At 36.0% G+C, this 13,839-nt stretch overlaps 3 protein-coding genes across 3 annotated transcripts in view; 2 read left to right on the top strand and 1 right to left on the bottom strand.

Annotated features, from left to right (window-relative positions):
- Positions 1-2,917, top strand: part of LOC110382555 (heat shock 70 kDa protein cognate 5) — a 28,218-nt gene extending 25,301 nt beyond the window's left edge. The window contains exon 14 of the mRNA XM_064043115.1: positions 549-2,917. Coding sequence (XP_063899185.1) covers positions 549-629 — 81 coding nt within the window. The 3' untranslated portion in view covers positions 630-2,917. The remainder of the gene's footprint in view (positions 1-548) is intronic.
- A 454-nt stretch (positions 2,918-3,371) lies between these two features.
- On the bottom strand, positions 3,372-6,448 carry LOC110382556 (uncharacterized). The gene is made up of 4 exons (XM_021343187.3): positions 5,718-6,448; positions 5,252-5,413; positions 4,786-4,934; positions 3,372-4,168 (listed from the first exon to the last, which is right to left on the bottom strand). Exons 1-4 carry the CDS (start codon positions 6,391-6,393, stop codon positions 3,938-3,940), a joined length of 1,218 nt encoding a protein of 405 aa, XP_021198862.1. The 5' UTR covers positions 6,394-6,448; the 3' UTR covers positions 3,372-3,937.
- Positions 6,449-7,226: 778 nt separating this feature from the next.
- Positions 7,227-13,536, top strand: Vhaac45 (Vacuolar H[+] ATPase AC45 accessory subunit). The gene is made up of 3 exons (XM_049848219.2): positions 7,227-8,205; positions 10,239-10,396; positions 10,972-13,536. Exons 1-3 carry the CDS (start codon positions 7,383-7,385, stop codon positions 11,182-11,184), a joined length of 1,194 nt encoding a protein of 397 aa, XP_049704176.2. The 5' UTR covers positions 7,227-7,382; the 3' UTR covers positions 11,185-13,536.
- Positions 13,537-13,839: the final 303 nt, after the last annotated feature.

The following is a 13,839-nucleotide window of genomic DNA, read 5'->3' as shown; positions in this document are numbered from 1 at the left end:
CAATGACTAAGGCCTAATGAATGCACCCTTTTGAGCCAGCTCGCCGTTAAAAAAGCGAGTTGGTCAAGCAAGTGTGCTATATGAATGCACTCTACAAATTCTAGCGCATCTCTCTCACTCGAGGCGCCAGGGCACACGAGTGCTACAAAGTTTACTTGTCCCAAGAACTACTTCCCATACATGGATAAAAAATGCTAAATAATTATTGATGTATAAGCTATATTACTGCCAAGTTTTATTAAAATACATATATTGCTTATGCGTGAAAGAAGGTACATACATACATATAAAGTTTCGCGTACATAATTATGTCCTCTCAGCCGATAGTCGGCCACGGCAGCTGTTCTCATATAAGGAGATCAGCCAACTGCGCAGGACATATTATAGTGCACAAGCATTTGCTTGGACACAGGTGGACTCACTATTCCTTCACTGTCATAGCGCGATGAGACGGCAATTGGACACCACCGGAGAGAGATCTCAAGCTCGACTGATATAAAGGTGTTTTAATATTACTATGTAAATTAAAACTTTTGTCTATTTCACAGATGGCAGCGGAACGCGAAGGTCAACAACAGCAGTCTCAAGCTGAACAGCCAACCCAAGAGAAGAAAGAAGAGAAGAACTAAACTATAAGCAACGGAAACTAGTACCGAGGACTTACTCGTGTTGCTGTACAGAAATGTCTAGCCGAATGGTTTGAACGATACATTGTTATGTGCAAATCTTCAAGGAATTTGTTCCTAATATAAGTTTACCGCTGTGAAGTTTGCTAATGGCTGATTTCAGAGCGGTAAAGTTATGTGATGAGCTGTATTTTTCACTGCTGAATATAAGCCTATAATTTTATGTGTTAGGAAACTCATTCAAGGAATCTTGGACTTAAATTCCACACTACACACGTTATTTTTGTAACTAGAACAAAAGGGTATTTTCTCAATTGGTTTTTGCACCTAACAATGCTACTTTATGTATGTATGTCTGAGTAGAGTATAGAGTGATAAACTGACCTTTTTCATCACCAATAAGCCTTGGTATGTCACAAAAGGAGTAAAAGACAGATGTTATGTATTGATGTCGCGTGATAAAGCTGGGCTGTGATTGGTCAATTCGATGCCTGGGTGGTGTCGCGTTATAAAGCCGGTCTCTGATTGGCTAACGGGGTCTCTCTGGTCCGTCGTAAAGCCGGTCTGTTATTGGCTGATATAATGTATTGGTGATGTTCGCGTGATAAAGTCGGTCTGTGATTGGGCGATTCAGTTCGGAATATCACTTTATACTTTCTCTCAAATTGTATGCCTGATTTAGAAGAACGTTTCGGTAGGAATTCTCGTTAGAATTGGTAGGATTTTAGACCGGGTCGACAACAACTGCATTACGAAACTCCGTATTTATATGTCTATAAAACATATTTTAGTTTAAAAAAATTAAGCTTATAGCCTAGCTTATTCTGAAAAGACAATAAAACTTGAAATGTGCAATATTTGTATTTATTTATGATATTATTTAAATAATTTGCGAAAAATTGTCGACCTTGTCTCAACTCTGACCAAATTTAACAACTTTATAAAATTGAATAAGTATGTATGTATGTATGAATTTCATCCTCATCAATTCATTTGCAAATAGGATATACCTATTTTTGCATTCTCAATGTAGTATTCCATACAAAATGGTAACTTATACTGTGGCCCAATTTGGTAGAATTTCGAACCTATCTTCATTTGCCTAGCCGCCTATAAAGTCGGCTTACAGTCTAGCTAGACGCAACTGAGTACCAGTGTTTTACAAGGAAGCCTTGAAGACTCACTGGATGAGTATAATATAATAATTTAAAGTATATTTTCACCATATTGGGCCCTTTGTAATATCCATAACGCTACAAAATGATAAAATATATTATTTTGTCATGATACCGCGTTAAAAACACCATTTTCAAAGAAAATACGTTAAATAAAACTACATAAAATTCCAGTAGTTTTAGATATCGCATTTTCAATCACACGTTAGTCGCCATTTTTAATTTAGACGTTAGAAATTAATATTAAATTGTTATTTAGTGTACCGGCTGGTGGTTTTAGTGTTAAATGAGACTTGCAGCCTCTATTTTTATTAAATTATAATTTTAATTGAAATCCAAATTTTTTTGAATTATTGATCATCCTTCCTTAGACTTACTGTCGTTCCTATCAAAATTTTTCCAATCTTTTTCAGGTAACGAAAGCGTAAACTGAATTACTCCGCCTAAATCCGGTTTGATCCTGAATTCCGATGATTGTTAATTCAGAAAATGTCGTAGGAAATACGAATAAAGTTTGCAAGTCTGTCATTGTTTAACGACTGTTATTATAAAATATGTTTAGCATACGCTACTTGAAAAAATACAAAGATTTTAAGCACATTTATAATTACAAAAACAATATATTATTTTTTCCTCATCAAGAATAGTATTTGAGTGACTTCATCATTTGTCATTATTTCAATTTTATAACAAAGTTCAAGTGGCGTATGTTAAATACAATATTTTTGAAAAAGAACGCTGAATATAAACGAATGTCTTGCGCACATTTTGTCAAGATCTTTGGAGTGAAATTGCATTTAAGTTTAAAATACACTAGAAAAATGTGCCCCCGACATGACGAAGAAAACTACACACTTCTCAAATGTTAAAATAAATATAGATTTAGAATACAATATAGGAAAAATGTAAATACATATACGCCGACCGTTTTTCGTGCGGTTGACAGATGTCAAACTGACAGCTGTCAATTGCACAAAACCTTCGGTACCATTACAATTTGTTTCGGAGTTGTCACATCGGGCCAATTTTGTTCTTATTAATGTTATTATTTTATAATTTCTACATAGTTTGATATGTAGGTAGTTCAGCTTTACCAAATACACAGCTAAGAGTTAATTTTGTGTTTTATTTTAGACTAGTTAGCCTGCGTCTGTTGAGAACTATTCCGTGCACCTGGATAGCACTACTCTCTTTGATAAATTCTCCTTTAGTCCGTCGGTTATAATATTATAATCGGTTTAGCGGTTCCTGAGATTGACACGTTCAAGTGAACAAACACTTGGCTTTACGTAAATAACGTGGCTTCCTATTGGAAAGGTTTTTTTTTAAATAGGCTTAGGGCTTGTCCAGAAAGGATTCAATACGCGCGAGTCGAGGGTCTGGCGTTATGCACGCGATTTACGCGCGTATTTTGAATTCACGCGATGCGTGTGTGCCTAGTATCTCAATAGCGCGCGAAACGTTTCGCGACGAATTCGCTTCTGGACAAGGTCATACTAGATCCAGAGAACTTCAAATTGCTCCTATCAGAAAAAGAGACCATTTGCTTAAGAAGTATTTATTTATTAACATAAAATGACAAATCTTACAAAGGAACCTAATTAACGAACCTAAGCTATTTCAAATGTTTTACCCACGAAAGCGGATGGGCCAAACTTGGGTGTATTAATGTAGGTACATGCTCAATACAATACAGTATAGCTTACTTAGGCGCTGTCTCCACGAGCGAAAGTATCGCCGTGCCACGTTTTTCTATACACTCTATGGAACCGTCTCCACACGGCGATATTATCGCCGCGATGCGACGAGTGGCAACGAGCACGCAAAACGTCATTACATCGTCGCTAGCCCGCCGCGACTAGCAACGCGACGCGCGCTGTCAAACGCAGCGTCATGTTAAGCAAAGACGTTGTAACTGAATTCCTTCTATCGCAACGTGACGTCAAGGAAACGCGGCGATACCGTTACGAGTCGCCGCGATTCTGTAACGACTCGCGACGATACGCGGCGGAATTATCGCTCGTTCGTGGAGATTATCCGACGATATAAGGGCGGACTCATCGCGATTCTCTCGCTCGTGGAGACAGCCCCTAACTTTCTTGAAATATAACATCTTTACCTATTTATCACTCGCGTTCAATGCATAACCTCATGCGTAAGAGGCTTAGCGTTGGGATCTTCAAACCGATCTCCGGATACGCAATCAAAGAGCGTCATGATCCCATACAAAGTTATAGCTAGACATAGAAGGGAGACGAACAAACAGGCTAATATGGGCGATGTAAAGTAAGGGCCGCAGTGGATAGGGTCACTGAATACTGTACCGTCTTCCAGGCTTAGAGGTACGCCAACGTCCTTGGGTTGGACCTGCGAAATACGCCCAAGAACATAAAAACGAATGAAAGACAATAGCATGCGGCAGAGATGAGTAGGTATGTATACATAATATTGAAATTACATAGCTAATATTACAAGGAGGGTTTGTTTGAGAGAACTACAGGGCCCCGATTCTCTTTATTTTACTTAAACGTCATACGATTCACGTTCGACTCGATTCGACTGAGATCCGATCCCGACTCGATTACGATTGAAGCGTATGTGGCATTCCGCTATTTTTTCTTTGAAATAAACGTTTTTATCCTTTTCTGTCATTCAATAAAACAATGAATCATTTTGTCTGCAAATGATTTACGATTGCAAAATGATTGTACAGCAAACTACCGTATAGACCAAAATCACCAAAATAGCAGACCAATCGCACATCAATCAAATGTCAATCGAATACGATTGGTCTTTTATTAGTAGCAGAATGCCCGATATGGTTAAAACTGCTATTACGATCATATTGCGATTCGATTTCTATTCGATTTTGACATTATTAACTTAGGAGAATCGGGGCCCTGGTCGGATTTGACACAAATCAGTGTTAAGGGTAGCATAGACGATCAATTAAATTGCGCAATTTAACAAAAAGATGTGTTTACCTGGTACTGAGTAATGACGATAAAGCTCAAATCTCTTTGGTTAATGATATGTATAGGCTCCGGGCAGTAAAGAGAATGGTTCCACGGCACCCATATACCTATGTTTGTCCTCCCAACCTCTTCATCAACTTCATAGATTGACACGTAATCTACAAGAGAAAATAAAATATAAACATACCAATTTAGGACCTCCTTTTTGGTAGTCGGTTGAGTAGGTACGCAATATGTTATAATACCAAATTATCTATCTATACTTACCTGTATAGAAAATATAGAGGAAATATATTTTTGATTGTAGCCTAAACGTTCCGAAACTACTGAATCAATTTGAAAAATTCTTTCATAGTTGGAAAGCTACACTTATCCCGAGTAACAAAGGCTATATTTTATTCAGGTACGAGCAATATTTTTCATGGAATGCGGATAAAATTGCGGGAAATCGACTAGTAAATAATAGAATAATAACCAAAGGTCCATCCTTCCTCGTTAAAAGTGAAAGCGAACTCGATATCGAACACTGGATAGGCTATCCTTATCGATGATCCCTGTTTTCCGTTCCGCGTCTCTTTAGATACCCCTGGTACCTGGTCAAATACCGAGCGCCTGGTTTGTGTGGCTGCGTACACACCTGCGAACAACATTTCAACAGTTATTGGAGACATAAAACACACGACCTAGCGCATTCGTAGACGTAAGGACTATCAACGATAGCTCGTTTCTAAATCCTTAGGGGCAACCTGTACGGTCCATTAAATTGCGCAATATTTTATATTCGGGATACGAATATTGAAATAATGATATAATATTGAAGATATTTTATTTGTTTTGGCACTACTATAAAATAGCATAGGGAGTTCGATGATGATGATAGATATCGCGCAGTTTAATTGACCGTCTAGGGGGCGTCTTAGACTTAACCAAATATTACTAACCATGAAGCCGAAAAAGTCCAATAGAAGACACTACCATGACCCCTTTCTTCATTGAAGATAGAGCTTGTGGCTTCTTCTCCTGTTCTATCTTCTTCACGACCACTGGGTTCGTTTTACCCGTATAAAACGCCACAACTGGCCCCCTCTTCAACTGACGAACGACAAACATCACTTCTCTTATTATAGAATCATGTCTCCTCAAAATCTGGGACCTAGTCTCATTCACCCCATCTTGGAAGAAAATATAGATATGATCAAACGTATCCGTTATTTGCAACTTCGTCTGACTTGATAAATAAAATATGTTGTGTTGTTGAGGCTTGAAAATGTTATTTAAGATTTTGAACGGATCTATAACGGACGGGAAGTATTTTACTTTTTTATCGAGCAAAGCGGCGCGTAAATGTATGTAAGGTGTGCCGTATTTGTCCTTAGTGCTAATATCTTCGGTGCAAAATGTGTCTTCGACGAATATGACCATGCCATCACTCCGTTTTATAGAATCGTGAACTATATGAGCCAAGCTGGCTGCTGAAACTTTCGTGAACGGATTGGGATCTATTTGTACATGGCTCATTGCTCGATTAAAGTCCAACATGAACACAGGAACTGTGTTTTTGTCCGCAAAACTTGTTTGTAAAACGGAGAAGAACGTAATTAAAGTTAACAAATTCATCTTTTCTTAGCTTTTGACAGAAGGAGAAAAGTGATAGAGGAAGTTTCAAAAGACAAGAGAGTAGATTTTTGACATAGGAAGTTGCTTTTGGTTAAATGTAAAGAGGTTTTAGGTTTTACTAATTTACTATGATTGAAATAGTCAATATCTCACTGTCACTGCCCCACAAAGAGACAAAGCGCGGGAGTGACGAGCATGTGACGAACCTTCACCAGTGCGGGGTTGCGAAAGAATAAATTTATTTTTCTGCACGTATGACGTCCGTGGCGAGGGGAGATACCGGGTTGGTTTTATACCCGGTAAGTCTGGTACGCCCATGGAAGAAACTTTTTCAACCGTGGGTACGCCCATCATGTTGTCTATGTTAGTTAAGTCGGGTTTAAACGCGATAATAACGGGTAAAATGTCTTGATCTTTTAATATCTTATTTATTTGTTCTCATCTATCCTTAATCTCAAATATCCTAATTATTCGTAGACAGTAAACTAAAAAAATGCTAATTAATTTTGACGAAAAGTATTTATTTATTCTTTTGTGTCTATGAAATGGGATCATAGACATTGTAGACTTTCTTTACTCGATCACCCATCATTAAGGGAAAACTTGTAAAATGTCAGAATAAGAATATTATGATGCAGGATGACAGATCAACTTTTTCATCGTTTTATAAGAGAAAAGGTATGAATATTATATCCAAATAATTAAAAAAATAATAAACAAAAATAAATGATTTACATCAACCACTTAATAGCCTCTACATACGATTTGTTCTGAAAAGCTAGCGGGAGATTTGTCTAAATATAGGGATTTCAAAAAAATACATTGGCAACATTACTTAACCATAGACAAGGCGTCAAAGTTATCATATGATCACTTTTCACATGACCCATGGTCAGTCGTCATCGCCCTAACATCGTCTTTTTATGACAAATTTGGGCTAAAATACTAACTTTTAGTCCGTTTAACGTCCAATACAATAAGCCTTAAATATGGCGTTTTGCCGTGTGGTGTTCCCGTTATTAGTTCTAAGTGTAATTAGCTGTTATGCATCGATTGTCCCAGTGTACCTATGGACGGACTCTATCAAGTCTCCAGTAAGATCAGACCCGTTTACGCCTTTTTCCACGGACGAATTCGCGGAGACCCTCAAGCAGATACTAGTTGAAGACCCCCTAACCCTCGTATTCATCGAAGAAAACTTGTCTGTCGAAGATTTTTCACTGAAAAATGCCAATGGTGAGACTTCTTTCCCGTACCTGCACGATAATATTGAGGAAGCTATTTACTTACCGACTGTTAAAGATGCCTTAGAGGTGCTGAACAGGACGTCGTCTCCTTACAACTCTGAGAACATCATATTAGGTGAAGAGGCTGAGCTGCTGTTGACTCCTGGCAAGAATAACGCTGGTCGTTTCGTCTTCATTCACTTGAAAGACGCGCGCGAGGGTGAATCGAGGGCTGACCTTCTACGCCGCCATGATGCGTTCATGCAGAAGGCTGTGGAGGATATGGCTGGAGACGTTCCCATAGTTGGTATCTACACCGCTAACTACCCGTCATGGACCATCCCGTCTTCCAAATCCAGGGTCCGTCGTGCCATCGAAGCTGGTAATACCCGCATGTACACTGTGGACGGTCTCCGTTTGGTCGCGAAGAGCATCCACTTGTCCAGCGGTAATGATTCAAGGACCTTGGGAGATGTGACCGCCCAGAGCTCTGTATTGAATGATACGTATGTGAACGCTACGCTCACTTTCGACAATACTACCCTCGTGCTGAACTTCAACTCCAAGGCTGGTTACTGGTTCTTTGGTAAGTTGAGATTTTTTATGTTATTCATACCTAAACTCCATTTAAAATAACATTAGAAATTTAAGTAAACCTTTTTTGCTGTTTGTTCAACCGATTTTGACTTCTATTCCGTAGACAAAAGAACGGAATTGAAAGCAAAATAGTGCTTACAATACCAAGTTTTTACTGCAGCCGCCATTAATCATACTACTAACGCAATCGAAGTCAAAATCGGTTGAACAAACAGTAAAAAAGGTTCACTTAAATTTCTAATGTTATTTTAAATGGAATATAGTTCTTAATTATTTTATGACAAGCCACATCTGGCCTATAGGAAAAACTATTAGTCACTTAAGATCGTAGCTAAACAATTTTTTTTAAATCAATGACCAGCATACCCAAAGTGATTTTACAAATTTTTAGTGTGTCTTGTTTTGTTTTTGTGAATGTGCTAATATCAAGAACAAAAATTTTCCTGTGTTAGATAGCCCATTTAGCGATTGAGTATACTTTTATCTGGATGCGTTTATTAGTTCTCACAAGACGCAGGAGAACCTACTGGTAGAAGCTAGTTAAGTAATACATATTTCTAAAGAACCACCTACATTATATCAATATAAATTACATGTAACTTAAAGTATTTCTAAAAATACACAAAAGCTAGAAAATCTGCCCATATTTTCAATTTTCAAGTGTCAACATTTGACCTAGAAATTAAAATCTTTCAGCAAAAGTCGACCATGTTTGTAAAACAAAAGGCTGTTAAAATCAATGCCTTCTTCACACTCTTTGATAGTACTCAAGTATTAGTTTGGCATGCTTCCAAGATCAAGTTAAAGCCTAAAACAAATATGCTAGAACTAACAGGCTTTTACATGGCTTTTTCAGCATTTTATGATATTTTTGCCCGAGTACTAATTACCAGCTTTGTTATCTGGCTAGCCTTTTCCAAATTATATTGGAGTTGGTTTTAAGTCTAACCGGTTGCAACTGAGTAACTATTTAACAAGGAGCGACTGCCTATCTGACCTCTTTAACCCAGTTACCCGGGAATCATGAATTTATACTGCCTTCTGAAACATGAAAGAACTCTTCATGACAAGATAGTCATCTATCCATGGACCATATTACTATTTTCACTTTCCTATGTCTTTTTCCTGAATGGAATAATCTGCATTAAATGACTAAACTTGCTAACATTGCATGTTAAGTCAATAGTTTCAAATAATGGGCATAGACCAGGTTTTTTCCTGTATAGTGATTAAGAGGGACAAAGATATTTGACTAGTGTATGACATAACATTATACTCCTATGATGTCACCATTCAACCATTTGCCAATACTTTTATAGGTCAACACACAGGGTGCTTTTGAGTGGTATAGAGAATAGATATTGTATGGGCTAAAGAATTTCAAAACAATACAAGAAAAAATACACTATACTGGAGGATGTTGATAATTTTTTGGATTTTTTAAATAAATATTTTATTCATTAATTAATTAATAATTCTTTAATTCATAATAGAAATGTGGTTTTTAGGCTGTTCTAGATAAGAGTATGGAAACCTTTGGCAATTAATAAAAAGTCCTAATTTACTACTGATAGCAAAAACATTAGTTTTCTTAAAACAACAGTTTACTATGCATTTTCTCGTTCAATTTTCACAACAATAACATTACATAAACAATTATTTTAATGAAAACTGACATTTATGTCTTTCCGGCCTTGAATATTTAAACTATTCTAAACTATTATTTTTATTTTTATTTTTATCTTGTATGTCTCTACCAGACCTCGGGACTATAGAGTCCCGGATTTTTGGGAGGCGAACGTGGGGCCGAAGCCAACACGCTGAAGCCCTTTTGAGACAACTTTAATGAAATGGTGACACTATTTATAATAACAATGAAAGTAGGCCCAGAGCTAAAGCTAAGCCCCACAAACCCGTTTTAGTGGTTTGACTGTGGTCAATGTAACTAAATAATTATAATAAATAGCCTATAAATAATATTAATATAACCGAGACTAATTCCGCCATTTTGTATATCCACAGACACTGTAGTCCTGACCATCGGCGATCTGACTGACACTCTATACCCTGACGAGGAGCTGTTCGCTATCCTTGGCTTCTGCTACCGCTGTGCCCAACACGTCACCTTCTCCACCAGGAATGAGACCAAGACTTACACTGTCAGCTTCGAAGATCTGAAGGTGAGTTGAGAAAATCTTCTGGTTAGCCTTTTCCCAAATCTGTTGGGGTCAGCTTCCAGTCTAAACGGATGCAGTCAGTGCGACTAGCTGATCTCCTGAACCCAGTTATCATGGGAATATAATAACCCTTGGTAAGGTGGTCAAAACAACTAATAAAGATATTCAATATACAGCAAGGTACCCAACAATTTAATGTGCCTTCTGAAACACGGAGGAACTCATCATAACACACCATAATTGTTTTTCTCTGGAATTCAGATACAATAAGGTCTTAAATATACACTACATTTGGAAATATATATCGTTTTTTTTGCGTTTACATACGTTTTATATAATGGGTCTTAAAATTAGCTTCCTTAACTCAGATCGACCATAAATTATTTTTCGTATAATTTTTGTCGTATTCCCTTTGCAATGAACTTCACCCTACTATAAATTATTTTCTTTTTAAATTTTTTGTCCTGGCCTATTAACTTATAGCATTTTTCTTAAACTTAGCCATGTATAGTACAATATAATAGGAAGGATATTTCACAAAAAATAATAATTATTAATTATGTATTTTTTCTTCCCAGGTTCAACCCTTCTTCGAGACCAACACAACCCAGGAGTTCGGAGACGCTTTCAACTGCGTGGGCTTCTTTTCAGCCCCCATCTGGGCAGGTCTGTTCGTGGTCTTCATACTCCTCGCTATAACCTTCTACGGCATCATGATGATGCTGGACATCAGAACCATGGACCGCTTCGATGATCCCAAGGGAAAAACTATTACTATCAACGCTGAGTAATTTTTTTTTGTTAAATTTGAACTGCGGTGTTCTAGTATCGGCTAAAATCTGTATTTAAAAAATCATATTTTTTTGTTTTTATTTTTTTGAATGAATCGTTTTTCTGTTTTTTTTTGGATGTATTTTTTTCTGTTTTTGATACTTAATTGCATTTTTTTTTGTCAATTTAGTCGATTTTTCTCACTAAATAGTAAGTTTACTGCCAAAACTGGAACACCGTGTTTAAATTAAAAACAGACGTTTGAAAACGTCGCAACTGGTGCCGTAGAAAAGTTATAGTTCGTCTTCTGAGCTCAAATCGATTCCAAAACTATTTATTATTATTAATAGTACTTAGGGTCTCACCACATTTGTCGACGCGGACTCGGCTAACTACGAAAACGCCTTTATGTCTACGTAATAAGAGTATTACTAATACCATTCGCATTGACTCTGCTTGATTAAATGTGGGTAGACCTTTAGTCGATTAAACTAAGAAAATGTTTTCGATGTATTTAATACGATTAGAACAACGGTGCCTCTACGCATAGACAATAGACAAAAGACTTACACGATCAATTCTAAAAATTAGTCGACTATTTTCAAATCGACTAAAGCATTCGACACTAAATTTAAACTCGACTAATTTTTATTCGATGTTGAAAACGCTACTATATACTCTTACCTCGTATTTGCTTATATAAACAAAATTGCTTATGTATACTATATTATAAAATATGTAGATAAATAGTTTTAAGATTGAGTACCGATTATGTGCCTACGATACAAAGAAACTAATAAAAAGTGGGTGATGATGAATATATTTATAAATAAATAAATAGATAAAACTTACTAAAATAATATATATTGAGTTTTATTATATTCCAAAAATAAACTCTATGGCCACACGGCAAAAAGGCCTTATTACTAACTTAAAAAAAAAAACTCAATATGTATTTTTTGTCTATACATAGCCTAAATAGGAACCATGGCCTTAAACTTTTAAATGCAATACAACTTCCAATTTAAAAAAAAAAACAACGATTTAAAAATTCTGATGTATTAAACGCATACAGCCTTACTTATAAAATAATAAGTTATACTTAAGAGATGTTTAAGAAAAAATCTTACTTATAAACGTGGCTGAAATAAATCATTTTCTTAGCAATGTCTTAAATGAGCTGTCAAATTAAGTAGCCTCACACCCTTGTTTAACCCGCTAATTATCAAAATGGCTGGATTCTTACCAGCTGATTTTTCATTTCCGGTTTATTGACAGCTCAACTTTTTAATTTTATATTTTACGGATGCCATTGTTGCCATTACACAACGTTTTGATGACAAATATTTTTTTAAGCTACCAACATTCCGGTAGTGTTGAGAAATTAGTATGTTTTTATGTCATTATCTGTTCATTACTTAAGACATGCTTAAGCAACGTTTATAGGTCAAAATAATTTAATCACTACTTAAGGCTTTAAGTAGTAATTACTTAAAACAATGCTTAGAAGATGATTTGTTGATTTTTATAAGTAAGGCTGATAGTATTTAGTATTTAAAAATACTTATCCTTGCGAAAGTCGAGTTCATTAATTGGATCAAATCCATGGAGTACAAAATGACTAGCGAAGATGTCATAACGGAAAATCTCCTAAGAAAGTAGCGCGACAACATGCGGGTGTTTGGGGGCCCAGGAACGCTACTAACGTCATACGCCGTAAAACCCGCCCATTTTCAAAACACAAAAATGTTCGACAGATTTGTCAAGGAACCCGAACGCCTCGTTAGTTCACTTGTAACTGATCGTTTGGTCATGACCACAGTATTTGACCTAGATGAACTACTAGTCTTATGGCATCTCCGTTTTGTCCTACCTCCGTGTGTAAAAGCGATTCCCAATTTCCTATGTCTATGTCATTTCGCTTACAAGAGATAGAATCTTGACAAATTCCTATCTATTGTAAGCAACTGAACAGATGGTTTGAATATTGGGACTGGATATAATAGGTATATAGTAAAAATGAGTGTTTGGTATTGGAAGTAAAAAGGATCCCTCCATATAGTGCCAAGTGTGTGACGGTCCATTCCAAGTTGGTAAATATATAGAAAGTTATAAATAAATTATATAAACAAAGTATTTGTAAGTGTTGCAAACCTCTTTTTAAGTCAATTTTCAAGTATTTCAATTTTGTGATTGTATGTTTTTAGTAATTTGAGCGCAATATTACTAGATATGTTAGTTTGCAGATTTTTGATCCATGGTTTTCTTAGCTCTAAGAGTAATTACACATTTTTTCTTTAATTTCATTTGTAAATAGTTTTGTTTTCGGAATTATTTTATTGTTGTTTGAAGTATTAAATCGTGAGACCTTTTTTTATTCTTTTATTTTTCTTTTGTTTTTAGTTTCTAGTGCCTATTGTTAATAAGTGATAAGTAAATTAATGTTGGTTATTGACATGCGAAATAAAGCTTATAATATTAACGAGATGAATTATTTTTTTCACAAAAAGACTTCTAAAAAAACACTTGTTAAGAAGTAAAACACATTTACCATTGTTTAAGTTTATATTTTTCTTAAAAACATTGAGTAGCGAGTAAAAATCTCATAAGGTAGGTATGTAATTTTTGTGTCGACGTATGTAAAAAAGTTTTTTTCTCGATAGTACAAAATCATA

The sequence above is a fragment of the Helicoverpa armigera genome, chromosome 30, assembly GCF_030705265.1.
Source record: "Helicoverpa armigera isolate CAAS_96S chromosome 30, ASM3070526v1, whole genome shotgun sequence".
Lineage (NCBI taxonomy): Eukaryota > Metazoa > Arthropoda > Insecta > Lepidoptera > Noctuidae > Helicoverpa > Helicoverpa armigera.
This window is presented reverse-complemented; position numbering and strand designations above follow the sequence as displayed.

Coding starts and splice junctions, on each gene's coding strand:
- LOC110382556 (XM_021343187.3), bottom strand. CDS start 6,393: ATGAATTTGTTAACTTTAATTACGTTCTTCTCCGTTTTACAAACAAGT. Junction 5,414..5,717: donor TGGACTTTTTCGGCTTCATG/GTTAGTAATATT, acceptor TGTTGTTCGCAG/GTGTGTACGCAGCCACACAA. Junction 4,169..4,785: donor TCGTCATTACTCAGTACCAG/GTAAACACATCT, acceptor CGTATTTCGCAG/GTCCAACCCAAGGACGTTGG.
- Vhaac45 (XM_049848219.2), top strand. CDS start 7,383: ATGGCGTTTTGCCGTGTGGTGTTCCCGTTATTAGTTCTAAGTGTAATT. Junction 8,206..10,238: donor GGCTGGTTACTGGTTCTTTG/GTAAGTTGAGAT, acceptor GTATATCCACAG/ACACTGTAGTCCTGACCATC. Junction 10,397..10,971: donor TCAGCTTCGAAGATCTGAAG/GTGAGTTGAGAA, acceptor TTTTCTTCCCAG/GTTCAACCCTTCTTCGAGAC.